The sequence below is a fragment of the Centruroides vittatus genome, unplaced genomic scaffold (assembly GCF_030686945.1).
Source record: "Centruroides vittatus isolate TY-2023 unplaced genomic scaffold, ASM3068694v2 contig_799, whole genome shotgun sequence".
NCBI classification, from domain to species: Eukaryota; Metazoa; Arthropoda; class Arachnida; order Scorpiones; family Buthidae; genus Centruroides; species Centruroides vittatus.
The window spans coordinates 3,583,832-3,611,716 of NW_027122516.1; the positions used below are offsets into that span (position 1 = coordinate 3,583,832).

Below are 27,885 nucleotides of genomic sequence, written 5' to 3' on the forward strand. Positions count from 1 at the left end.
AGGAACCTGATCTCTTCCAGGTGCACTTTAACACAGACAAACAAATAAAGACACAAAGCAGATAAATTGGGAAAACTAACTATTAAAATAATAATGTTTTAAGTAGCACTTACACAAATAAATTAAATTTTTTTGAACAAGATGAAAATATTTATAAAATTCTGCTACTTCTAACTATAATTGTTTATCATAATGTCATATGCATAGGAATTTGTAGTATTCTGTTTATGCCTTCACATAGGTAGACCTACTGATTTTATGAATATGACATCTGATTCATGAACGTAACATTGTTTTCCAAATATATCCTTGTCAAGTGATTTTAAAAGTTTTTATTAAATTCATATTTATATATTGGACTGTTGTATATTATTGCAACTAGTAATTTTTAAATGTTCAATATCAACTAATCAATAGATACACAACAAAATTTATAAAATGGTTATCATTGTTATTATCATCATCAATAACAACAACCACAACCACGGATTGTTCTTGATTGATGATGATAATGATATAACTTAAAACACTTGGAGATCTTGGAAATTTTCAAAGCCAACTTGGAACAATGATGCATTAATTTCTGGAATGCTGACATGTTATCTATGGAAATCTATATATGAATTGTAACATGATAAGTAGCATGCATGATGATTTTATTTTATTATTCTATTTTATTGTAACCCCAATATAGATTTTACATCAAATTTGGCTTTATGTGAATACACTTTAAATAGTTTTTCTTTAGTCAAATCTTAAATTTTGCAATTTTATTTGAATTCTTAGATTATTTTATACTTTAACAAATCTTTGTCAGTTGATATATCTAGATTTGGTTAATGTTACCTATGGTAGCGGGCATGGCGGCTCGTCTCTGAAACAGTGGGGACGCACGTTCTAACCTAACCTAACCTATTCTAATAAATTACCATAATTATTGCCAACCAAATTATTAGAATAGGTTAGGATAGGTTAGAATGTGCATCCCCACTGTTTCAGAGACCAGCTGTCATGTTTGCTACCATAGTCCACAGGTAACATTAACCCTAGATTTTAAACATAAACATTTTTGTCATTAAAGTGATTTGCTGGAAGTGAACTATGTTGAAATTAGTAAATTTTCATAAGTAATCTTGAATAAGTATATTAAAACTCACAACAAATTTATATTTAAACATCTTTCAGTTTCTGCATATGCTAGTGAAAAGTACAGTACATATCATTTTTCTAATTCAGATAGACTTTACGATAACATTCATTCTAGTTATGAATTGTTGTGAAACAATAAAACTGTTGTCGATTTGGAAAGTATACATTCATATGGGAAGTACATTCATAAGTTAAAAAATATGTTTTTAAGTTCATGTAATTAATCCAATTAAAAGTAGATTAGCTCAGTTTACATTATTGGAGAACTACAACTTATAAAATATATTCTTAATGTATAAAATATATCCAAAAACCTGAAACCTGTGAAGTTTTTGAAATTCAAGAAAAGAGGTAGATTATTATTTCCCTGGTGATTGGTTTTTCAGTCCAAAAGTATTCAGAAAAGAATGTAGAATGTATTTTATAAGTTGTTGGTTCTCAAATAAAGTATGTTGTTTCAACTGATATATTTGTAGGTTTTTTAATAATGTATATTTTCGATTTATAAATCTTATAAAATTCAATTTTTTCAAATTTGTAAAGACACTGAACACACCTTACATACTTTTCCAACAATTAATTATAATTAAAACAGTGTCTTTATATACTGTGTTAGTTCCAGCTTTGACTATTATGGATTCAAATTTGTATATACAGTAGAGCGTCGATAAGTGGAACCAATTGGGGACTGGGGTCCTTCCAGTTAATGATTTGTTCCAGTTTCCGACTTTGTACGGAAAAAATACATTAACCAGTCCGATGTTCAAATTTTTCTCCGTTGCGTATCGCTTCCTGTTGAATTTTTCTCCGTTGCGTGTCGCTTCGTGTTGAATTTTCGTCGATTTTAAGCCTAACGAAAATTTTTATAATAATCATCGAGGCTATCGTATCGTTAAAAATTATTTCTGCATTTTGTACAAACAAAATAAATATATTAAAGAATATAAAAAACATGAAAATTATACTTTAGAAGTAAATTTAGTATCAAAAACATTCGATTCAGCACGACACAGTCCGACTGAAAATCGTTCCACTTTCCGGTCATTCCACTTACCGACGTTCCACTTATCGACGCTCTACTGTATAAACATTATTGGAATGGAATCAAAAAAAATGTCAAATATGTTTTAATTAATAAAAACAGGCTTATTTTTTGAAAATTTAATTTTTAAGATAATCTTATAAGAATATATACTAAAAATTTCTGAATTTTTATTTAAAAAAAAATTAAACTAATTTAGTGTGTATGGTGCTCCTCATGCTTTGACATAAATATCTGTAAAGTCTTCTCTTTAATTTTATCAGGAGTTAAAATTATGAAAACTCAATTTAAAGTGATTTTAATTACATTAAGTATCTTTAGTTTTGTCTGTTGTAATTATTTCAAATATTGAATATAGATTCAACTTATAAAATATAAAACAAAGAAGTTGTAAAATTTTTTAACTAATCCTGGGGAATTTTGTTGAGATTATTTTTTCATTTTCTGAATATGTAAAGAATAGTAACTTTAATTACATTCTACATATGCTAAATTTTCTGTGTAATTTAAATTTTCAATGATAGTAAAACAATTTGAGATACTTGTAATAAAAATTGTTGCAATGTTTGATTAAAAAAATTTAAATTCTCCTAATGTTTAAGAAGCTAATACAAAATAACTCAAAAAAAGTGGTGCTAAATTTTTTTATGGCTTTATAATTATGTAAAATGTTAAGTGTTTATTTAATCTGAATCTTTTGTATTAATAAAATAAAATTTTTCAATGTGGAAAATTCAAGCTACTTTAAAATTTTATCTGAAATATAAATACAATAGTTTTGAATTTAGAATATACTTCATTGTTTTTTATTGTTTTTATTTTAATTTTATTTTTCATATAAAGCATTTGCTATTGATAAACTATACAATTATAAAAATAAACAATAAATTCAATTAAAAAGGGAAAGTGCCTTTCTCAAAAAAAATTCACAAATAAGAAATTATTTTACATTAATAATCTCCCAAACATTCAATAAAGTTATCTCTAATAAAACAGTTTCTTATTAATGCCAATTTAAAATGTTTTATAGGAAAAAAGAAAGATTTTTAAAATAGATCTTATAGGAATGTTATTAATGATAGTTAATATATTAATAATATAGTAATAAAAAGTTTTGAAAGTAAGGTATTTTATTTTCTATAAGAAAGCAAAATATATTTCTGAGAATAAAAGATTTCTATATTATTTAAGTTTATCATTCCTTTGTCAATAACCTGTTTAACTTGTTACAGGTGGTTGATCAGACTATCCTATTTTAAAAGTCATTGAAGGGTTCAAAAATGTTTTCCTGAAATTACTCTTGAAAACAAACAAACATATTATTAAGCAGATTTTTTGGTAAAGTAAACGCAATATACATTGTTTAAAAAATAATAGCTGCATTTTGAATTTGTGTTGACTTTTCCTTTTGATATATCACAGGTTTATGCACTTTACCTAACAAACATAGAAATGGTATCAGCTGAAAAATGAAACCAACTAATTTAGGAAGCATCATCTTGTCTTATAAGTATTCCTGTCTTGGCCAATTGCCAGTCTAGTTTAAGATCATCTACTCATGTTAAACAGCATGCTACTCGGTACAAATTCTTTGCTTCATATCCTGTACTTATATTCAAAATGATCATTTATTAGATGCATTGTTGTCTAGGTGTAATAGCTAAATAAGATTTCATTATTAAATTTACTTTATATGTTGTTTTAATGTTCAGATTTAATTAAGATATTTCTGTTAATTATTCATAAACAAATACTTGACATTTAATATTTTGTATATCTAAAAATATAAAATAGAATACTTGTTTTATAGTTCTATTCAATGCTTAATTTCTCAGTTTTAAAGAATTTTGCTTAAACTGATATATAAGTAAAACTATTGCAGAAAATATGCTGTGTAGAAATTTGAGAATCACTTCCTTAAATGTTTTACCTAAGTTTAAATATAAAGAAAATTTAACAAAACTAAAAATTTACAAATAAAGCATGTCTGTTTAAGGAAGGTTAGTTTTTTTCTTTGCACTAATTCATTTTCAATTCTTTAATAGTTACCTGAAGGTTTTTGAAATACTCAGTAATTAGAAAGTCAAGGTTGAGTTATTTTGACTTAATTTCTTAATTTTGTTGTCTGGATAGCCAGTCGTAAATGGATAAAAACTAAATTTCAAAAATATACGATGTAGTTTATATAATGTTTGTGTGTTTTTTATTTTAATGATTAAATGAAGCAAAAGTAAGTACAGTATTTAGAAATATTTTAAATTATTAAAGTATTACCTTGTCAAAATGTTTAATGACACAATTAATTAATACATTTTAATTTTGTACTAATTAAATGAAAACATATTTTTAAGATAACCCCCTTCTATTAATAATAACAATTTGTATAGAATATAAAATAATAATGAAATGAAAAAATTCTTTATTCAATTGTGTTTATTATATATGAATTGACAAATAGGCTGATATTTTCATTTGATGCCACTTTCAGTTTAAAAATCTGTTGTTGAATATTTCTTATAAATATTATTAATAAATATAAGATTAACATAAAAATTTTAATAATGAGAGCATTTTTCTGTAATAACTAATGTTGCTAAAAATATGAAAATATTTTTTACTAATTTATTCTGTTAAATCAGAAAATTTTTGCTGAATGCATTTTCAGACTTTTTTTATATATTATGTATAGTAAAAACTACTGTAAATCGAACTGCACTTTTCAAATTGCAGTTCTCTATATTCCATTGTTTTCTGTCTGCTGTCTGTCCTCTGTTAATCTCGACAATGAACTTACACGGATGGAAATCAAGACCAGATATGGAAAGCTTAGGAGCTGGAAGCCCCAATTAACTATATATGAACTTTTGGTCATATGATTTCAACTCAAAATTTTTCTTGAGAACAGAATTAGATAAATGACTGGCATGACCTGATTGTTATCAGCAGAAGTGTGATGTCCAGGGGTAAGACGCCACTAAAATCCAGACCAAATATGGAAAGCTTGGGAACCAGAGACTCCAATGTATGAATTTCTGGTCTGGATCAGAAGTCATGAGATTTTTTTTAAATTAAAAGATAATTGAAAATTGCAGCTTGACATTATGATGTCATAATAAATAATTGCTTGTTCAAAAAATATTTTTATATTTTCAACAAAATAAATTTAATTTTAAATATTATTGTAATATCTTCTCTTTCAAATATTTTATTTAAGAATATATTATTTGAATTTTATATAACAATATATATTTGTAGAATTTAAATTAAATTAGAATTATTAATATAAATTATTCTTATTCTTAAATAAAATGTTTGAAAGAGAAGATATTAATATTTAAAAATTATTTAAAATCTTGAATTTTATGAGAGATTACAGTCCCAACATCATCTCCCTAAACTTGCCAATGTCATGTTACCCACAATGTTACGTAGGGTAAGGTTGCCCAAGTCGTACCCCTTAAAAAAACGTTCTCAGAAATCAGATAATATATTAGTAAACACATACTTTTGAGTATCATTGGAAACCTTAGTAAACCCTGCTTTTATTTATTGCAAAAAAATTAAATAGTCTGTGCACATTTTCTTTAAACTCATAAAATTATAAAAATTGAAATTGGTACAAACTAAGGAAACCAGTCCTTAAGTTGTACTACCTGCTACCTAAGTCATACCTCAAACTAAAATTAAATAAATATATGGTTTAAACAAGTATATTTTATTAACACAACTACACAACTATATCTTCATTTACAGTCAATATAAGCATATGTTTTTGTTTGTTTTGTAACTACGTAGCATACATCATGAATCCAAGACTTACATTTTAAACATTGAATCAGGTTTTCTTCACGGATATCGTTGCATATTTTACAAAACCAATCGTTGTTTTTACCATTCTTCACCTTTTTTGTTTTACATTCTTTTTTTTGTAATTTATGTTTAACAGAATTTTGCTTCATATCTTCTTTAAGGGGGTACAACATAAGACACAGCATGCATGTCAATTCATAAAGCCCCAAAATCATGTTTGCCTCTTTCACAAAACTGCAAGAGGCAAACAAATCACTAATAGATATGTAACTTATACTAAAAAAGCAAAATGTATTTAACTAGTGTTTGCTTACCTTAGGAGCTTCCATACACCAGATGAAAATTACACTCAAATGACTATAAATGAATTTGTTTACCAAAAACAGTCTTAATTCCTTGAAACGCAGATGCAATTGCCTGTGTGTGTAAGTACAACCGAGCCATATAACTATACACTGTTGCCATTTGTATGGCGGATAAAATACTTTTGAAATCATTGAGGTATGATTTAAGCACTGGTACGACTTAGGCAGCTTTCCCCTACATTTGGTGGGTGCTGCACAGTTTTAAAATGTTGCTGGAAAAGTTAAGCAACTCATTCATGGATTTTTAAAATTAAATTTTGGTTAATTATTAAGCTATATGTTGAGTCCTGTCCCTCACCTCCCAGTTGCCTGTGGTGGGCTAGGCCAAGCCTATCATGGGTTTGGCTGAGCCCACCATGGCTTAGGCCAAGACCATCATGCCCAGTGGGTGCCAGGTCACTTTATTAATAAAGTGACCTTGGTGCCCACTGGACATCGAGGAAAAAACCCCCCAAAAATTTGCAGTCTCCCCAATTCAGTAATTTTGGCACTAAATCTGGTTATTTATTTATATATTTCACATTAATTAATACACAAAAATGTTCTTACAAGATTCAATATTAATAAAATAATACTGTTTTTATAACTTTCAATTATTTGCATATTTCATTGATTTGAATGACAGAGTATGAAGTTTGGAATGACAATGGCTGAATTTTTTCTTATAGTATATCTACTGAAACATAAACTGCTTATAAATTTAACAGGATATAATTGAATCTTTGATATCATTTTATCTTATCAAGATTATTATTTTTATGATGATTGTTTTCCTAAAGAAACATTTTGCACATTTTAATTGATAAATTATATTTTATTAATTGAAAAGTTAATCATAAATAATTTCATTTTTTAAAAAATAAAAGCAGTTATGAGATTTACTATTTATGCTTTCTAGTTATATAAAAAGCCATGATTTGTGAATGAGTAACATCTATTCTCTCTACTGTGTATGGTATATCTAATGTTCACACTTACTATTTTCTACACAGAAATTGTTCATTGTGATTTTGTGGAAAATTTCAAAAATCCTTGCTAAATAAAAATGCCTCTTACATTGGCATTTTTATTTACACACACACCTGCAATTTCAAATATTTTCCTTATTTTTTCTGAAAATTTTGCATTTTAATTTTACTTTAGTATTAAAATGTTAATTAGTTGTAATTAATTAGATGTCATGTGTCCTTCTTTGCTCATCTTTTATGGAATCAAGCATATTCATCATTATGACAGCATTCAGTTCTCTTACTTTTACTTTTTCAGTTTTTTCCTGAAATGCTTCTACATATATTTGAATTGATTATTGATGATCATTTTTTAACAAGCACATCATTTAGTTTATAATGAGTTGTTTAAAATTCTTCACCCAAAAACCTAATAACCGGTGCCAGTCCACTTAAATTATATGGCAAACGTTTTCGGACACTTCACTGCGCCCTTCCTCAAGCCTTCTAATCTTCTTACAACGAATTTTCGAACAAACGAAGTCATATTTCCGTTACGCACGTGCCAACCGAATAAAATTTAAAAATTAAAAATGGAACAAATAGAAATCTTTAAGGCCTTCCGTTCATCACAGCCTATTAACGCAAAAGATGAGATGAAATTATCGATGGCTTGGCAGGCCCTGCTGCAAAAAGACGAGACAGAGTAAAAGAAAGGAAACGGGATGACGATCTTTTATTGAAAGAGTGGAGGAGCGTTTTTGAAATTAGTTAAAAAGTGCGACGTTTAGCAATGACGTAGAGCTGCTTACGTCATCACTCGTTAGAAGAAGGGCGGAGCGATGTAGGAATTTGTAAATAGCAAAACAGTAGAATGTTCGGAGGAAGCTTCGTTTACAGAAGTTAGTTGAACCGTTGGAATTTGAGTTGTTCGATTTTTTAATTTTTTGATTTTTTAATTTTTAAATTTTATTCGGTTGGCACGTGCGTAACGGAAATATGACTTCGTTTGTTCGAAAATTCGTTGTAAGAAGATTAGAAGGCTTAAGGAAGGGCGCAGTGAAGTGTCCGAAAACGTTTGCCATATAATTTAAGTGGACTGGCACCGGTTATTAGGTTTTTGGGTGAAGAATTTTTTACAATCCGGTGTTTTAGTGAGAGTTTATGTAAATGAGTTGTTTGTTCTGGTTGTTCAGTTTTCTGACATTTTCAAATTTAAACTTATCTTTAAAATATTTCGACAGGAAAATATTTAACAAAAACAATTCTAATTGATTTAGCTGAAGCCAAACTGTATGAAAATTGCTGGATTTTATTACTGGATATTTGGTAATAAATTTTTAATCAGTTTAAAATCAGTTTGGTAATAAAATCTGGCAATCAATTTTGATGTACAGTACAGTAGTTTGGATTTTAAGAATACTTTTTTTTATACAGTTTCAAATACAGGATGTCCAAAAGTTACTGGGCACTGAAAAATTTGTAATGATGTTAAAGTTATGTATGGTATTGTGTATGAGACCTGTAAGTTGTATATCTGTGGGACATACAACTTACAGGTCTTGTATGCAATACAATACATATAACTTTAATGGCATTACAAATTTCTCACTTTACAGTAACTTTTCAGAATTCCTATATTTTTTCTTTTTCTTTTTAATATAGAGAAAATATGATAGAGGCTATTATATATAATTAAATCTATTTTAATTACAAAATAAGAAAATATATTTATCTAATCTGATTAATAATTTATTTTTAATCACAGTAATTACTAATAGAAAAACAGACTTTAAATTTAAGATCATAAATAGTTCATTTTAATCAATTATTAATACTATAAGTGTGTACTGTAATTTAGTGATAAATTATTTATTCATGTTACATTAGATATTACAATATAACAATTTATTATTATGGTTCATCAATAATAAAAAAATTACTTATTAACCTTTGTATAAATCTTTAGAGCAGTGGTGTAAAACACATGGCCCACAGGGCACATGTGGCCCGGGAGACCCTAATGTGGCCCATGGCCCTAAGCTTGAAGATGATGATATTAACATCTATTTTAAAAACATATATATTGCAAAAAATTAATCTGATATTGATAAAATTGTTTCTGCCAGAAGATTCCTTGTTTCTACTAAAAAAAAATATTTTAAAAATTCTATCAAAAGTAATTTTTTTTTCCTCTGTCAGATCTATAAATCTTCAAGAGCTCATTTTTCCTCTTATTGATTGATGTGCTCTAAGATCAATTTAAACAGTATATTAAGCTTCCAGTTCAATGCTGCTTTTTATCTTTGTTAGACTTGTATATAATAGTTACTTTATCTTCTTTTTTACTTGTTAGAGATGTTTCTGAATAGGTAGTTTTCTACAGGGTAATAGAAAATCAAGATTTGATGGTAAAAATACAGAAATGTATGAAGAAAGAAAGAAAACAGATTTTGTGATTTCACCCCCTCCTTAATCTCTTTTATGAGAATATTATTTTAAATAATTTTATTAATATGTAAATATAATTAATTTTATTCAGGTTACTCTGTTGTTTTTAAAATGAGTAATGAATTTATCAAATTATTTAATTTTTAATAATGAATTACTGTCTATAGAAATAGTGATCTGTAGGTTAATAAAAATTAATGTTTTATCAAACTTTATATTCTGTTAAAATATATTTTGAGGATTAGTTTTTTGTTGTTAAATAAAAGATATGTTTTTAATATAAGGATACACTTGGTTTTAAATTAGTCACCAGTGTTTTTTAATAGTGTTTTTTTTATTCAAAGATAATGACAGAATAATTACTTCTGAAGATGCATTTATAAATATATAGAGTTGAAATGCTTTCAAGTTTTCAATGGGTATAATTATATTTGACATTTAAATCTTTTGTTAATAAAGAAATAAATAATAAAAATATTTATTATAATTATTTTTGGATTTACATATTTAAAATCAAAGGAGAACAATAAAAATTATTTTTTTAATGCAAAATATGAATAGATTTACTTACCTAAAGATATAAAATAATTATATATTATTATTTTGATTATTCTAAAGATAAGTTAAATGAGAACCATGTCCATTTTTAATGTAATGTTATGACAGAGTTTGCAATATATAACATGAAAAAATATAAAAATAAGCTGCTACAGATAAAATTTTATGGATCTGTTTTTGTTTCAATGCTTTTATGATAGAGTTTTAACTGTAGTAATATTATAGTGTAGATATTATCATACTATATTTTTCCTGAAAAATATATTTTAATAATTTCTGTATCTGCTTATATATAACTTAACAACTGATTATTATTTCATAGCAAAATTGAATTCACTAATAATATGTTAAAGAATCATGCTATTATTAAACTAAAATATTAAGCTATTCTTTAGTATTCTTTAGGCTTATTATTAATAATAATATTTAACTCCTAATTGATTTACACATAAATCTAATTTCTAAATCAAACTATTTTATGATAATTCAGTTATAAATCTGAAAACAAATCATTATATTGTGTAAAGATTAAGTAATTTGTATTATAAAAAAATTAATATGAAGATTATATCATAGTGCTGTCAAATAAATTTTACATTAGATTTAGTCTGTTTCAAAACTTTTTTAAACATTAAGTGATTTATAAATTATTTAAATAATTAAGTTTTATATCAGTTAAAATATACATTAATTGTTTATGAAAAGAAATGCTTAAGCAATCTTTTGATTTTAATATCATTAAATAATGATATGAATTATGATGATATATTTTTGAATCTATGCTAATTTAATGTAGTGTAACTTATTATAAGACATTTAAAAGAAATAAATTGGTATTCAATTAAACAAAGTCAAACACGTTCATATTTTTATCATTGTTTAGTTTTAATAATTAGAAATTAACAACAGTAAGACATTGTGTTTTTACATTATGTATCTATCTTGAATTGGTTAGATATTTTAGTATAATTAAATTTTGCTTCCTGATGAAAGCAGCTTTATTTACATTCTGTACAAAATTCCAGTTTTCACAGTTTTGTAGATATTTTAGATTGCTTTAAATCTAAGAATTGGGGAGTTTTTGTTTTTAAAGATTAGTTTTGTAATAAATATATTTTTCTTACTAACAGAAATAAATTTCATTTATTATTAGATATATTATGTAAAATGTGTTTAATCTTGGGTTTGAACAAAACAAAAAATTTATTTTCTGATGATTGTGAGAATTGAACAAGTAAAAGGAAAACAACTCAAGGATGATCTCATCAAAAGCTAATAAATGTCAACTTTCTGACTCTAGAGAGTATCAACTTATACTTTCTCAGAGTTGGTAGTGACACCTTTCCTGCGACTCTTGGTCATCTCTAAGGTATTTGCTGCTTTGAATATGATGAGGAACGACCAATTCCAGTCAGTTGTTGCCTGTTTTTTCAAATGTTCTGATCACTGTGCTTGTGTGCCTCTTTTGGATTCGTGTTCTTTCTGTGCTCTCATCCTCGTCATCCCTCCTACTTCTCTCCTAACAGCTAACTGAAGGACCACATTCCAAAGATCCTCAACAGAGATTCTACTTCTGATTTTGTGAGGTACTGAAAATTTGTAATCTCGCTCACTCCGCAAAATGCAAATACCCTGTGTAATGTGTTATACCAACTTTTGTGTCATTTAATAAATGTTTAAGTGTAGTAAATTGTGTTGAGTGAATCAATTCTAACCAAATCTCATCTTTTCCTGCTTCATTCCTCACATATGTCCATCCTACTTTCATCTTCTCACCCCTAGTCTCACATATGAGACCTCGTTGTTGCCATTCAGGAAAAACACTCAAAACTTAGAAGTAGACATAACCTACTTAGTGTCATATGGAAAGACTGAAATAGAATCTCAGAATTACATAAAATGTGTGAACATTATGAATAGGGGATTCTGACTTAGAGGCATTCAGTTATAATCTTATAGATGGTAGCTTTGCACCACTGGCCACTTGTCCAAGCACATGTACCATAATTATCCTTATGACAGTAATCCAGCTCATTACAAGAGGAACTACAGGTACTGTACTGTACATGTGCTTGGTTGAATATTATGAATATTTCCAAACTAATAAAATTCAATAAAAATTAACATTTTTGAAGGTTTTTTTTTAATGGAGCAATTATTTAAATTAAATAACAGTTTTGACTATAAGTATATTTAACATAATTATTAAAAGGACATATTTGAAAATAATAATAAGTGTTTCATTCTTCAAAAAGAAATTATATTAAATTTTTATGAAATTTAAATAAATTCTTTACATTTTTGTCAGTGGTTAACTAACTTTGAAAAACTCTTACTCATGCAAGCATAGTATGATAAAAAGAAATTATTGATACAATTTTAAAAATTTTAATGTGTGAATTTTAATATTGAATAAATGTTTTCTTGAAAGATTTTGTTAATGATATTTTTTTCTATTGATGATTATTTTTTAAGTAATACATTAAAATTACTATGTACAATAATATACGAGGGCTATTTTTTAAATAAGGTCCGTTTGTGAATGAAAGTGAGAATAGTGCGCAATCACGGCAGTACGCATGCGCTTCTGCTCCGAGCAAGCTTGGCGCACGTTTTGACTCCATTTGCAGCCATATCGTCTGTCTGTATGCTGAGCTGTAGAAGTTTAAAATGTTTAAGAAAATTGAGTCTCCCGCCGACTGTGAGATACGATCTGTTATTCGATTCTTGAATGCAAGAAACTTGGCAGAAGCGGAAATTCACCATCAGATTTGTGAAGTTTACGGTGATAATGCTATGAGTGAATGTTCGAAAATGGGTAAGAATGTTCAAGGATGGGCGAGTTAATGTGCACGATGAGCCACGCCCTGGCCGACCTTCTCTGATTTCTGAAGATTTGATTCGTGATGTGGATAACAAAATTCAAGAGGACCGACGATTCACGATTTCAATGTTATCAATTGTATTTCCACAGATTTCAAGATCAGTTTTGTATACCATTGTTTCTGAGAAACCGAATTATCGAAAATTGTGTTCTCGGTGGGTTCCAAGATTGCTTTCTGACGATCACAAAACAAAAAAATTGGACAGTGCTTTATCGTTTTTGACTATACGATCATCCACACAGTCCAGACCTTGCACCCAGTGATTTTCACTTGTTTCGATACTTAAAGGAGTTCCTTGGTGGTCAACATTTCAACGACGAAGAAGAAGTGAAAACTGCAGTCGTGGATTGGGCTTCTTGACAGGCGGCAGATTTCTTTGAAGTCGGAATTTAAAAAATTGTTGAGCGGTATGACAAATGTTTAAACAAAATGGAAATTATGTAGAAAAGTAGATAAAAGTATGTAGAATATGGAAAAAAATATATTTTAACGATATTTATAGTATTTTTCTTCTTATTAAAAAACGGACCTTATTTAAAAAATAGCCTTCGTATTTAAAATTTTTAATTTGATAATGTTTTCAGGGAAACAAATTTGTTTCCTGAAAAGTTTCTCAGTTTCAGATCGCTACAAAATTTTGTAGTGATGTGACACCAAAATGTTTATCACATTACAAGTTTTCCTTGCTTTCAAGATACTAAGTACTGTAAACACATTATATATTTTTTAGTTAACATTATAATATATATATGGGCTATACTCTTCTGAGGATAAACTGAGATTCATTTATTACAATAATGAAAATACTAAAAGTGGAGAACATCAGGATGATAAACTTGCACCTTAAATTACTCCAGCAATTATTTTGTTTTATGTTTAGTTTTATTTTGTTATATTCATATCTTAAAGATGAATAGAATATATACAATTCAAAATTAAATTTAATATTGTCTCCCCATGTGGTCCATGGGTGTCCCCTCTTGCTGAAATAGTAAGAGAACTCTATAAACTTTACCTACTTCTAAATAAGCTTAGTAACCTACTGTAAATCAATAACCCAAATGTTGCTAGAGTAAGACTTCCAGATTTTTTCAAGAGAATTAAATTTATTAAAAATTTTAAATTTAAGAATCCCTGGAAGAAACATTCATAACACTGTGTATACATGCCCCTCATTTCCATTTGTTGTCATGTAGATCTTTCTTTTATTGAATAGCTGATAACATGGGCCCAATGGAATGTCTACTCCATGAAAAATTTGCTTATTATAAGTGAGTGTGTCAACATGTTTTACTTAACTCTTAAATCTTTTTTCTTATATATATATATATATATATAAGAAAAAAGATTTGAGAGTATTATAATGTCTTAATTATTATTTTTCTTTTTAATTTTTTCTTTACTATTTTATCTTTTATCCCCACTTTTTTGCTTTTTACATTTTTACAATTACACTTTTTATTAACTATACTGCTGATTATGTGTATTTTAATGAATGTACTGTACATTATCTGTATTTTTTTATATTTCTCTGCTATATATACATATATAGCAGAGAAATATAAAAAAAATGTAAAAAGTGTAAAAATTTTGTATGTCATGTTATTGCTTTATGTTTTTTTTTTTTAAACTACTTTTGGGCTTGTTATGTACTGGGATGGAAATCAATCGCCCGATGGCATTTTCAAAATTTAATGTAAAATAAATAAATAAAATATAAATATATTCAAAACTATTAGATATTCAACAACTGATGAAGGCCTATCAAACAAATCAAAAACACTCTTATTCATTAAATAATAATTGCTGCATAATTTGAGGCGAGTTTTTTTTATATTGACATTTATTACAATAACAAATTTCTCTAAAAGAACCTAAATATTTTTCCAAAAACAGTTTCTGAGTCTAAAAGAGGAAATGTTTTTTTTGTAAATTAAATTATAGTGTATATTTTCAATATTTATTGAAATATAAATGATCATCTTGATTATGTTGATTAGTATTTTACAATTGTTAAACAGCTGGAAACACTTCATCACAGGAAAACTGTTTGTTTTTTTTATATTATAAGATATATTAGATAAAATAAACACTGTATATAATATTTATAGCACAGTCATGTAATGAAAGACCAAATGATTCTATATCATTTTCTGTCCATTGCATGAGAATAACATACCTGTTCACTCCATTAATTTCTAAATGGACCACACTTAACTATCAACATTTGATGTGAAATTTTTTGTTGTTAGATACAATGACAGAAGGTATACTATCCTATAAAAAATAGCAAGTTACAATGAATCATACATTAAAATTATTTAATATTTTATAAATGAGGTATTTGTAATGATTTCCTTGAATTATATACATGATATTACAGAATAAATGTTTTAATAAAAATTAATTCAGGTGAAGAAGTAATAAATGTAATGTGTGCTCATATTAGTTTTAATATTCGTCATATAAATATACTGTTTGTAAGTTTAATATTCTCTCATTAATAGTTTATTATAAAAAATTTACTTTCAAAAGTAAATTCAATGTTGTTAAATTATTAATAATTATATTTTATAAGTTTGTATCTATTCTTATGATACATTGCAATAGAGATGTGTAAACAAAACCATTTTAGGTTGTAGTTCATTTCTTATCACATTTTGAAGTTTAAAAAATAAGTTTATTTATAAATTTAAGTTAGGAGAAAATACATTGTTTTGTAAATTATGCTTTCAAAATGATATCTTTATTAATAAATACACTATTTTGAAAGAATATATTGCAAACTATTAGACCATAAAATACATGCAGCTTTATATTATACTACTATATTACTATATATATTTATTGTTATCTTACAGATCTATTACTATATATATAGTAATAGTCTGTAGCTAATATAAAATTGCATGTATCTTTGGGAAATATAAATTGATGTATATCATAAAAACATCTATACTGCTTGCTTAAAATATTTTACAAATTTTTAAATAATTTTAAAATTTGTAATTTATACGAACTTGATCCATTTGTTCTAAAATTGGCAATTGTTCTCGAAGATATTCTATTGTAACTAAAGTGATTTGAACCGTTAGAACTACTTTCAGTCAAATTTTCTCTATTTTAACATCAGCAGACAGTTTTATCTTATTTATGGTTTGCTATATATTTTCAAAATTTTTTATTGATATATTCTTTTATTCATTATTTTTGTTCTTTTTAAAAGAAAATATAAATCATTTACTTTATAAGTTTTCTTTAATTCAAAAAGATAACATTAGTTATAAACAAATGAATGTAGACTAATTAAATTGGAAACAGACAGTACGTCCCAAATGAAGCTTGTAATTAATTGCTGTGACGTTGTTATTAAACTGTCACATTGTCTTCCTTATCTGGCTATCTAAATTTATATCTTAAATTAATAATGAATGTTATAACTCTTGTATTTTAATTATGTAAAATGTGATTTAAATTGATTTAAAAACTGATTAAATAATTTCTTTTTTTGTTTACTTGATGATGATGTTTTTGGTATTTCAGAAACTTCTCACGAAACCACTAAACAGTTTTTAGTTAAGTTTAATTGGAATGTAATAATATTGCCATATGTAATAAATTTACTTCAATTCAATTCAAAATTTATTTTTGAATTGAATTGGGATATTTATTATTTTATAACATATAAAGATTTAGCTGGTGTTTTATAAAAATAGAAATAATAATAATAATAATGGAAGTTGTTCCAATAAATTCTTCAGTACTTGTATTTATTATAAATATAAATATGACATGCAAAGAAAACATTTACTGCTTAGCAGATCAAAGTGTAATGTTACCATATTTCTTCAATTTAAAGGTGCCATTAATTCTAAAACATGTAATTTTGAAATAAAATTTTAAGGTTTCTTTTTATGAAGGAAAAAAATTTATATATCCAGTTTTATTAAGTTTTGTTGAAAAACAACTTAATAAAACTTAAAATAATAAAAAATTTAACAGAAAAACAATATAAATGTCCGAAAGAGATAATGCTTAGCTGCTGTTTGCAGTTATTTTGCATATACAATAACCATTCATTTAAATTCTGTATCATATCATCATCGTGAAGGTATTTTAAACATTAAAAGAGGATTTAAATTAAACATTTATTACCAGTAAAGCACATTAGAATTGATGTCTGTTGAGTATCATAACCAAAACTTCTATTAACAATGCTTAATGCACCACATGAGTCCACTCACAATGATTGCTAATTTTTGTTTTGAACTGCAAAAGGTGAAAAAGAAAGGATTTCTTTTTCTTTTTTGCCTGAGGATGGTGGCTGTAAACTGTCAAAAGTACTAACGAGTACATGTTAATTATAAATTGTGATTGTAATGCCTGTACACTGTAGTGTTAATTATTCACTTACAAAGGTTACAGTTAGTAGTCTGTTAAGCTAAACTTTAGCATAATTAATATTAAAAGTAGTTACTGCATTGTTAAATATTTCTAACTTTAATGAAATATTTATCAATTTTTGCAATAAAATCCTTTATTTAATATATACTTTAAAATATTATTAAAATTTTCTAATTTATTTACTCAGTTTTTTCTTTTGAAGAAGGGAAAAGACAGTAAAAACTTGGAAAGGTTTATTATATTCAGAAATTGATTTGGCAAAAGTTACAATTGATGACGATAATATTACTTTAATAAATTTCCTAATAATAGTTAAGAATTATTACATTTATTTATTCTAAACTTTTTTCTATTTCAGCACTCCATAGGAACACCTAAATATTAAAATTAGATTGAATTTCTTCTATAATCAAAAATAAAAAGTAGTTAAACATGGCATTTGCTGGATTAAGGAAACAAATTAATAAAGCTAATCAGGTAAAAATCTATTTGTCAATTTTTATGTATTAATTATAAAAACAAATACAACTTTTTAAATTAATGATGATAGATTTAATTAAAATTGTGTTTTATATATAATTATTTCAAATTTTAATATGCTCTTTATATGTGACTTTTACTACAATTTGTTAAAGTGATAATTATGAATGATTATCATAATGAAGTGTTAATCAAAGTTTTATTTTTATTTTCTTGTATTTTATCATTGGTCAGCAATATACAGACATACATTTGATCCAGTTTATTGTATTGTAAGAACTGGAAACTTTACTAAATAGAGGACTGCGAGTCTTGTACAATGAACACAGCATGTTGTGTGTGTCATTTGTTGTTCATTCATTATTTGCTCTGCTAGAGATTTTCTTTAACACAATTCTATCCGATTTTTTTGGTTACATGTTTTAAAATATTTACATAAACATCTCTCAAAACCTGATTCATTAGTATAAAGCCATACCGATCTTACATGGCAGTTGGTGTGACTTTATTTTAAAATATTTTTATAAAATAAAAATGATACTAATATTCTATATCATAAATATTTATTGTGTAAAACAAAATATTTTTTCGAAATATGATATAATATTCTTTTAATTGTTAATATTTATCATTAAAATTTTTAAAATAATGATAACGTAAATACAAAGTAGGAAGTATTGTAGGAAATTTTACATTGTAGTTAAAGCATATTAAAATAATACAATGTTTCTGATAGATGTTTCTGTGGAAAAAGTAAATAATTTACACACAGAAAAGTTTTATCTAGGAGGAAATAATCTCAAATTTGGAAGCATAAACTTCAAACTTTTTATCATCTTATAAATTTCAATATGAACACAATGAATTGTTTAGAACATAGCATGAGACTAAATTTCATTCTCATGTATTTTTAAGTATCAGATAGCTGAAAACGTCATGCAGTTTTTGAGGGTAAAATTAAACTATACATAAAAGTTAAAGATATTTTATTCGGGAAAGTATGCACCAACACAATAATTATTTCCCAACAAGATGCAGGTTTTTCCAAAATATCTAACTAACCCTCAGAAACTGTGTAGACATTTTTGGTTACCTGATATAACTTTTGTTAATATCAGTTTTTAATGTTACAGTATATCATAGAATTAGAAAATCAAATTTTTTTTTTATATAAATGTTGTTGTTGCAGCGTTAGATAAAATGTTTGTGTACATAGGATCGACAAAAGATTGTTACAAAAAAGACTAAAAGAACATAAATATGACAGATAAGGGTAAATACATCACAGCACTGGGCAACATATGCATCAGACAGACCCAGATATATATGCGGAGTTGGACAACGCTGTTCTCATAATGAAATCATTCCAAACTGATCACATAAGGACTCTTGAAAAACTAGAAATATATAAAGCTAACAGAACAGGGAACTGCATAAACTACAAGGACAGCAACACAATATCATATGCATGGCAATTTGCATATGAGAAAGATCCCCAACATTAATGGCATTTTATTCACATAGTTTCTAGCCAAAACATTAGTATGAGGACTGTGGCCCTATATATCACAGTATGACATAGATATTTGAAATATTGTGTATTAAAGTTCGAATACTCGAATTTAATTGGTTTTTAAAATTCAAATTCCTGGCATTCCAAGGTTGGAACACCATCAAACCTGAAGCAGATCTTGGTGGAGATTCGAAAACGTTTGTTCACTCAAGTAAACATTGTAACTTACTGGAAATACAAAGGTTTTGAAAGGTTAGTTTATATTTAATTATTAAAATCAGCCTTAATATAGCCTGATAATCAGGCTAATTGTTTGGCTTTACAAAGAAGAAAGTTTAAGACATTTCCTTTGTTTAATTGATACTTTTCTTTATATAGATTTTTATTTCTTCCTTGACATTTTTGGAATTTTATGTATAAACATTATTGTAAAAAATATGTTACTATAATTTAGAATTTTGAAATTTTCATCTTAGAGTATAAAAATGATTATAAGCTTTCTATGGATTATTCAGCAAAATTAACAATGTAAATAGTTATTATACTGTCAGTTTTGTTGTTGTTATATAATAAATATATAATCAATGCAAATGATGATTTGTTTGAAAAAATCAATTATAAATAATTCTACATTTACTGAAACATTTGTTAATACCACATGGAAGGAATAATAAAAACATATATTTTGTTTTCCACATATATTTAGTTTTCGATCAGATAATAAATGATTAAAAATTATATAATTTTTACTTACTCATATGTATATAGGATACATATTTAAATGGGATTTTTTTTTTTTATATCTTCAATTTTGTGTTTGTTTTGAGCTAAATAAGAATGATTATACAAGTATAAGATGCATATATATGAAATTCCATAATAGACTTTTTTTCTTTAAATATTACGTTATATACTTCAATATTTTATGAATTCAAATCCAAGAGAAAAGAAATTCATTTATTATTATTTTTTTTTTATATAAACCATATTTATCTGATTGTTTCATAAAGCATCTGAATTGATAGTATTTTATAGAACCAGTGGTATTCTCAGAATTTTCATTGGTTTCATTAATGATAGCAGTTATCATTTACATATTTAAGAAGAAATAAATAAATGCAATGTATTCAATGATATAAATTCATTCTTTAATGTATTAGATATGTTAAATGTGTATAACAATATGTAATATGGCAGTCAACATATATCTCACTGGGAACATCCATACATTTTGTATTAAACTTTAAAAAATTCATTTAATATGCATAAATATTTCATTTTAGTGGTTTTTTTTTTTCATCTGTAGTTCATGAATAATGTATGTAGTCTTTTATTTAAAGTACTTATAAATTTCATATATCATTACTGTTGTATGAAATAACAGTTTTTCTACTGCAGTATACATTGATTTTTTTAATGCATAATGTTATATAATTATCATATTACATTCATAAAAGGAACATTAGGCAAATCTTTTCTCAATTTTTTGTTATTTTTATGTGTAACATGATAACTCTCTTATATTTAAAGAATATATAATAAAGTTAAGTTTAGAATTAAATAATAAACTTGTTAACAGATTGTATTTTAATACCAGAATAAATAAAATTTGAAAATTTTTTAAGTTCCTACTTATATATATATATTCAGATTTTTCTAATACTTTAATAATACATTGGAACCTTGCTTAACAAACATAATTACTTCCAGAGTCTTACTTGTAATGCGAAACACTCGTTAAGCAAAACAGTTTTTTCCATATAAATTAATATAAAATACGATAATACATTCCACGCTGAAAAAATACTCAAATATTTTATGTATACTGTTTATTCAAAGAAAATTATACAATAAAAATTGTTAAGAAGTGTGAATCATCTTAGCTTTTCTTCTAGCATGGAATGAACCAACCTGGAATGCGAATTTGATTTATAGAAAATAAAAAAAATCACAGATAATATGTCTGATAAATATGGCAAATGATATACCAAATTCTTGGGCTATATAAAGGCTATAATTAATTATTTTCTAATATTTAATTATAGCCTTTACATAGCCCAAGAATTTGGCATATCATTTGGTGTGTTTATTATATAACAGGCTATGGTTGTTGATGATTATATGTAATATGTCTGAACATAAGTTAGGAAAAATGTGATCACAAGCAACACTAAGATGCTAGTGGAATGAGTGCAAAACTCAGATTGATCTAGCATCCACAAAATCTGGGACTTCCTCTCTCCTGCCCACTCATTATGCAAAACATTGCTTGTTAAGCGAGTCATTTTTTCACAATTTATATTGCTTGCTATGCGAAACACTCGTTATGTGAGGTGCTTGTTAAGCGGCTGTAGTAACATATCTGAACTGAGTAAGTCATGTTTAGTTCTGATTGTAGATTTCAAATAATTTCAAGGAGATGACAATTTGATTTGCTGGTGACAGTAGTCTCGCTGGGAAAATGCTGCTCCAAAATTAGGGCCTTTGTGGTCCCAAAAGAATATGAGCATAGATTTTCTGGCCAACGGTGTGACATGGAACTTCTTTGGTATTGTTGCAAAGGATGTTGCTTACTCCTTGCTTGCTCACTTTATCTGAAGTTGGAAATAATGGATCCAACATTTGTCACTAGTGACTGTACATTAGAGAAATCTATCACCTTTAATTTAGAAATTTTGGAGAAGCAAATTATAGATGTCCACTCAACAGAGAGACTTTCGGCTCAGGAGTAAGTTATCTCAGTACCTACTTCATAGAGACTTTTGATACTTCAGCACATTGTGAATGGTGTTGTGCTGAACCTTAACTTATCATCACTTCTAGGTTTACTTCATTGATAGATAGTACTAGGGACTGGTATATATGCTGTTTAGTATACTCTCCATCAACACCAAAATAATAATTTTAAATTCATTTGTAGAATGTCATCAGATGGTAATTAAATTTTAAATTTAATTCTAATTTTAAATAATAATTTTATTATTAATGAAAATTTATTACTAAATGTTATATTTATTATTGAAATTAAAATACTTCTATTTCAGTATATGAGTGAGAAGATTGGAGGAGCAGAAGGCACAAAATTCACTGATGAATATATGGAAATGGAAAGGGTATATATAAAATTTCAGCTCTATTTTTTTTATTAGTATTTACTTCCAAATATTAAACCTTTTTAATATGAAATTATTTTCTTAATAGAAAACAGATCTTACAAATGAACTGGTCGAAGAATTAATTGTGAAAACAAAAGAATATCTTCAACCCAACCCAAGTAATTATTTATACATTTAATTAATTTAAAGAAATTTTAAAATTTCATATGAATTATTTTGTATACTTCTGAAAAATTATCTAAATCTATTATGTCTATATAAAAAATGAGTAGGTGACACAAAAACAATGACACTAATCTCAGCACCATTTATTATTCATTATTAACTAATTTTCTAAAATTAACTTTATATTTAAAAAGTCCTATTTTTTTTCCTTGCTCATGTTTAAAATCAAAAAGTTGTTTTTACAGTATTAAAAGGATTTCTATCTCCATTCAAATTCATTAGCTAGTATTTTCGAATTTAATTGCATATTTCTGCTGCAAAGTCTATTTCCTGTATAATCTTTATATCATGCCAAATGATAAAATTATTTTTTCAAAATACAAATTAAACATTCCTACTTAACTAATGAAAAATGGACAATTTTTGTATCAATCGACACTAGAAATAAATATTTCATACCAATCAAACCATTTGTTGACTTCTCTAACAGTTTTCTAATTATAATTGTTTAGTAATTTTTAATAGAATTTATAATTAGTTACACTTAGAAATTATATATATAAAATTATAATAAAACATTAAATGCAAACAGATTAAATAACATTATTATACAGATTTTATAGACCAGTGGTGCCCAAACTTTTTGATTGCAGGTTAAAGTGTGCATAAGTCATAAGTAGACTTATGGTATAGATAGATAGGCCACAAATATTTCATATATTCCAAATATATGCAAAGTAAGCCTATTTTTATCATTTATAAGTGATACGTCAAATATGTTTGCAGCAGGATTTGACTCAGGAGCTGTAGGCACCACTGTTATAGAAAGCAGCATTCCATTCTATATCACAGGGTAAATGACAGACATTAAATTGTTGTTTGGCTTACCAGATGGCTGAGGTAGTTAAGGTATCAGCCTACCACTCTGGGATCCCTGGATTGAAATCAGGTGGGACAAAACTTAAGAAACTGTTTGAGTGGTCTGTCCCTCACCACCCAGTTGTCCCATTGTATGCCTGGTCAACTCCATGATGGATTTGAAGAAAAAATTCTTACTGACCATAGGGTGGAGAGTCCAAACTGGAAAAAGAAGTTATAGTTTGATCTTCATATTTTATCATGATGGCACAGTATGATGTAGTTGTGGTTTATTTTTTGTACCATTCTAAACTTTATTAATTTTTTTGTCTTTATGTTCAATAATTGAAATTATAACACTACAAAACAAACACTTTCACATATGCATTTATGAATACAGAACACTTGGAGAAACTACTACTACTATTTTTTTCTTTTTGTACTATGTATGCACATATCAACTAAATAAAAGGGAGAAGAAAGCCAAGTGATTGTCAAAGCACTATATTGTGTATCGTAGTTAACAAGAATCAAGCGTGACACGGTTTCAAGTCATTAAGAAACTTCTTTATTACAAAAAACTTGTTTAAAATCAATCAGACATATATTAGTTATTTATAAAATGAAGAAAATTTAATACATGATTGTTGTAGAATATAAATTTCATCGATTATAAAAACAATTATTTTTACGCAGATTCAAAACATCAAATTTCATTCTATTTTTACTGTTTAGTATTAATTTTCAATAAATGAAATTAGAAGGAGAAAAAGATGATAATAGTAAAACTATCTGTAATCTTTAGTTCAGCAGATACAATGTCTGTCATATCAAATTACTTTCATAAGACTTTTAATGTTTGAGATACAACTATCTGGTATGAAAACAATTCTATTTTTCTAATAACCAAAGTTGTCAGTAAATATAAATAATAATGAAATCAAGCTCAATGTATTCATTTTAAATGAATAAAATAAACTTTGTTTTATTGTTTAGTAATAATTTATCAATATTTCACATAAATATAACAAATCCAAGCTGCAACCTAAATTTACACATTAAACAAATCAAATCAAACTGCCATATTATTTATGAGCTATAAATTATAGCCTTAAAAATGTCCTATAAAAATAACCTAACAGTTTGATTTGGTTTGCTTAACATGGGTATAATTACAGAAAGAAAATATACAGTACAGATAATACAGTACAGTAAAGAAAATATACAGTATAATGAAATAATTGCATTGTTTTTTTTTTTTGTTAGTAAAGTAATTGTTATAATTATTATTATTTTCTTAATTATTTTACTGGGATTCGGAGTATAAGCAATTCCCTTACTTTTTTCTTGATTCATAAACCAAAAAAATTTGGTGCAATACTCGATGCCAAATTCAATTGTCTAGAATCACAGTGAATAAATTAACAATGCAAGTATTTGTAACATTATTTATTTGCATTGTAGTTATATATGTATTTCAAATCACTACATTTAGTGATTTTTCTTCAGTATAACATCTAAAAGAAAATAATTGATACAATACTTTTTAAAAAAGGTACAGTAAAAATACAATTTGGTTGGTTTGGCTATCCAGTAATATCAGAATGCCTTGACAATTAAACACTGGTAAAACATGGGTGATGCTGTTTTAGATAAACCATAGCATCACCGTGTTTTACCAGTGTTTAATCTTCAAGGCATTTGGATACTATGGATTGCCACATCTGCTAGCTACATAAATACTTGTAAGCATCATGTTTTACCCTGTAACAAACCAAATTGTATTTTTACTGTACCTTTTTTAAAAAGTATTGTATCAATTATTTTCTTTTAGATGTTATACTCAAGAGGAATCACTAAATATAGTGATATGAAATGCATATACAGTGTGAATAAATAATGTTACAAATACTTGCCTTGTTCATTTAGTCATGACGATTCTAGACAATTGAAATTTGGCATAGAATATTGTGTCAAATGTTTTGGTTTACAAATCAAGAAAGAAGTAAGAGAATTTATTAAAACTTATGACTCCCTACTAATTAACTGGTGTGAATAATGTTTAAGTGACAAATGTTTTCATTACCCCTTCTGGGCACTTCTTCAGGTCAATTCTTAATTCAAATAGGCTGGCTGTTGACATTCGAAAATAAATCCTGCCTATTTGAATTAAGAATTGACCTGAAGAAGTGCCCAGAAGGGGTAATGAAAATGTTCGTCACTTAAACGTTATTCACACCAGTTAATTGGTTGGTGAGTCGTAACTTTTATTTACTTTTCGGTGTTGTGCAGTTAAGAGAATTTATTATTTTTATTTATGAAAAATATGGATAAATGTTGAATTTTTTCAAAAAGCAATAATTTTATTCTGTCTTTGAAAAATTGAATTTTTAGTTTCTTTTGAATATTGTTTATTATGAGAATTAGCACTAAAATAATTTATTTTATTGGTTTTACCTTTTTATTATACTAAATATAAAATTTTTTGAATTTCTATTTTGTAATTGTTTTTAAAAATTTATTTCCTAGCATCCCGAGCAAAATTGACTGTTAGCTCTAAACTTAGAGGTGGAGCTAAAGTTCATGCTTATCCCCAACCTGAAGGAATCCTTGGTGAAACAATGATTAAATTTGGAAAAGATTTAGGAGAAGAGTCTGCATTTTGTAAGTTTACAATATTGCATAATCTAAGAAATATTTGTTGGTAAAATGTCATTTTAAATAGGGTATATGAAACAATTCAATAATTATATTCACTTATTTTGATGCTGAAAATTATTTAAGCTTGCATTCATAATTCCATCTTAAAGAAGAGGAGGCCCGTTGAGCCAAATTGACAACCCATTTATTTACAAATGCCAAAAGGTCAGAGTCCTGTGTATGAAATGTATCTTCAAAACTTATCAGCTTATGTAATAGTGTGTATGTCTAGTGTCATACAATTCTTATGGCCTTCCTGAGACAAAGCTGGCTTAGACAAGGAAGCAGAAAGTCACAACCAACTAATAATCTAATATAGTCAGTTGACATGGGAAGGCTTTGTTAAGGCAGCATTGAATGAGATACTCTCACTTGACCCTAGCCCTGTACAGTTTTAGGACTAGTTTTCTGTACTGCTTAATACTGCTGTAGGTATAGCTTTCTGTTTCGATATAACACATGGCAATGTCAGCCATGTGTTCTCTTGAAAGTATAGTGGAAAACCTGAGGAAAAGATGCTTGTAAGCAAAAATTTAAACCTTACAAATTTCAATAAGTTTAATAATGTAAAAATGTTCTTGACCAAATTAACAGTTTTCTTCAGTTACTGAACTATGAAATACAAAAGTTCAAACAAAAAGAATACAAGATAAAAATTTTAACATAAAATAGAATATATAAATTTAAATATAACAGAAAATGATACATAATAAAGACACACAAAATTAAATAAAATGAAAATAAAATAATAAAATATATTGTAGAAGTAAAATAATACAAGTTAGAGTTCATATATGAAATGCTATGTGGTAGCAAGGTGTCTGCATCATGGTAATTCACATTTGTACTTTTTCTGTTAGCTTTATAAATTGGATATTTAAGAGAATTTACTTACATTCATGGAAGATCTGATTAATTATATTCACCTTTTAATTTTTAAAATCTTATAAAATAAAAGTCCAAGACAAATTTTAAAATGTTATCAAATAGTGATAGTTATTTAATGTATTCAGCTCCATAATTAGTTAATAAAAGCATGTAATAAGATTGAAAATACTTTGTTTGTAGTTTGCTGTTTTTATGTTATGAAATCATCGATTTACTGTTTTAGATGCTTTATTTATTATACTATAGCTACAAGTTTAATAGAAGCAGGAGAAGGCTTGAAGCAAATGGCAGAAATTAAATATGCCCTTGAAGATAATGTGAAACAAAATTTTCTGGAACCACTTCATCACCTGCAGTCGAAAGATTTGAAAGATGTTATGGTAAATTAAACATAAGATTAAAATTAAATTAATTTGATTGTATTAAAAATAAAATTATTTCTTCAGCATCATCGAAAAAAACTGCAAGGCAGAAGACTTGATTTTGATTGTAAGAAACGAAGACAGGCTAAAGGCAAGCATAAAAAGATTTAATAATAAATACGACTTTAGAAC

General features: G+C 26.5%; 1 protein-coding gene across 11 annotated transcripts in view; it reads left to right on the forward strand.

Annotated features, from left to right (window-relative positions):
* The window catches only part of EndoA (endophilin-A), a 77,466-nt gene that overhangs the window by 34,891 nt on the left and 14,690 nt on the right, over positions 1–27,885 (forward strand). For 10 of the 11 annotated variants that reach the window (XR_010881811.1, XM_067278361.1, XM_067278362.1 and 7 more), the window contains exons 2-7: positions 17,970–18,088; positions 22,649–22,717; positions 22,806–22,878; positions 26,273–26,407; positions 27,578–27,711; positions 27,778–27,844. Coding sequence is in view for 10 of the 11 variants with exons in the window: in XM_067278361.1 (XP_067134462.1) it covers positions 18,044–18,088; positions 22,649–22,717; positions 22,806–22,878; positions 26,273–26,407; positions 27,578–27,711; positions 27,778–27,844 (523 nt within the window). In the remaining variant the exon portion in view is untranslated. Of the gene's footprint in view, positions 1–4,276; positions 4,422–17,969; positions 18,089–22,648; positions 22,718–22,805; positions 22,879–26,272; positions 26,408–27,577; positions 27,712–27,777; positions 27,845–27,885 lie in introns of those variants that run through there. The other variant, XM_067278363.1, reaches the window with a different exon arrangement.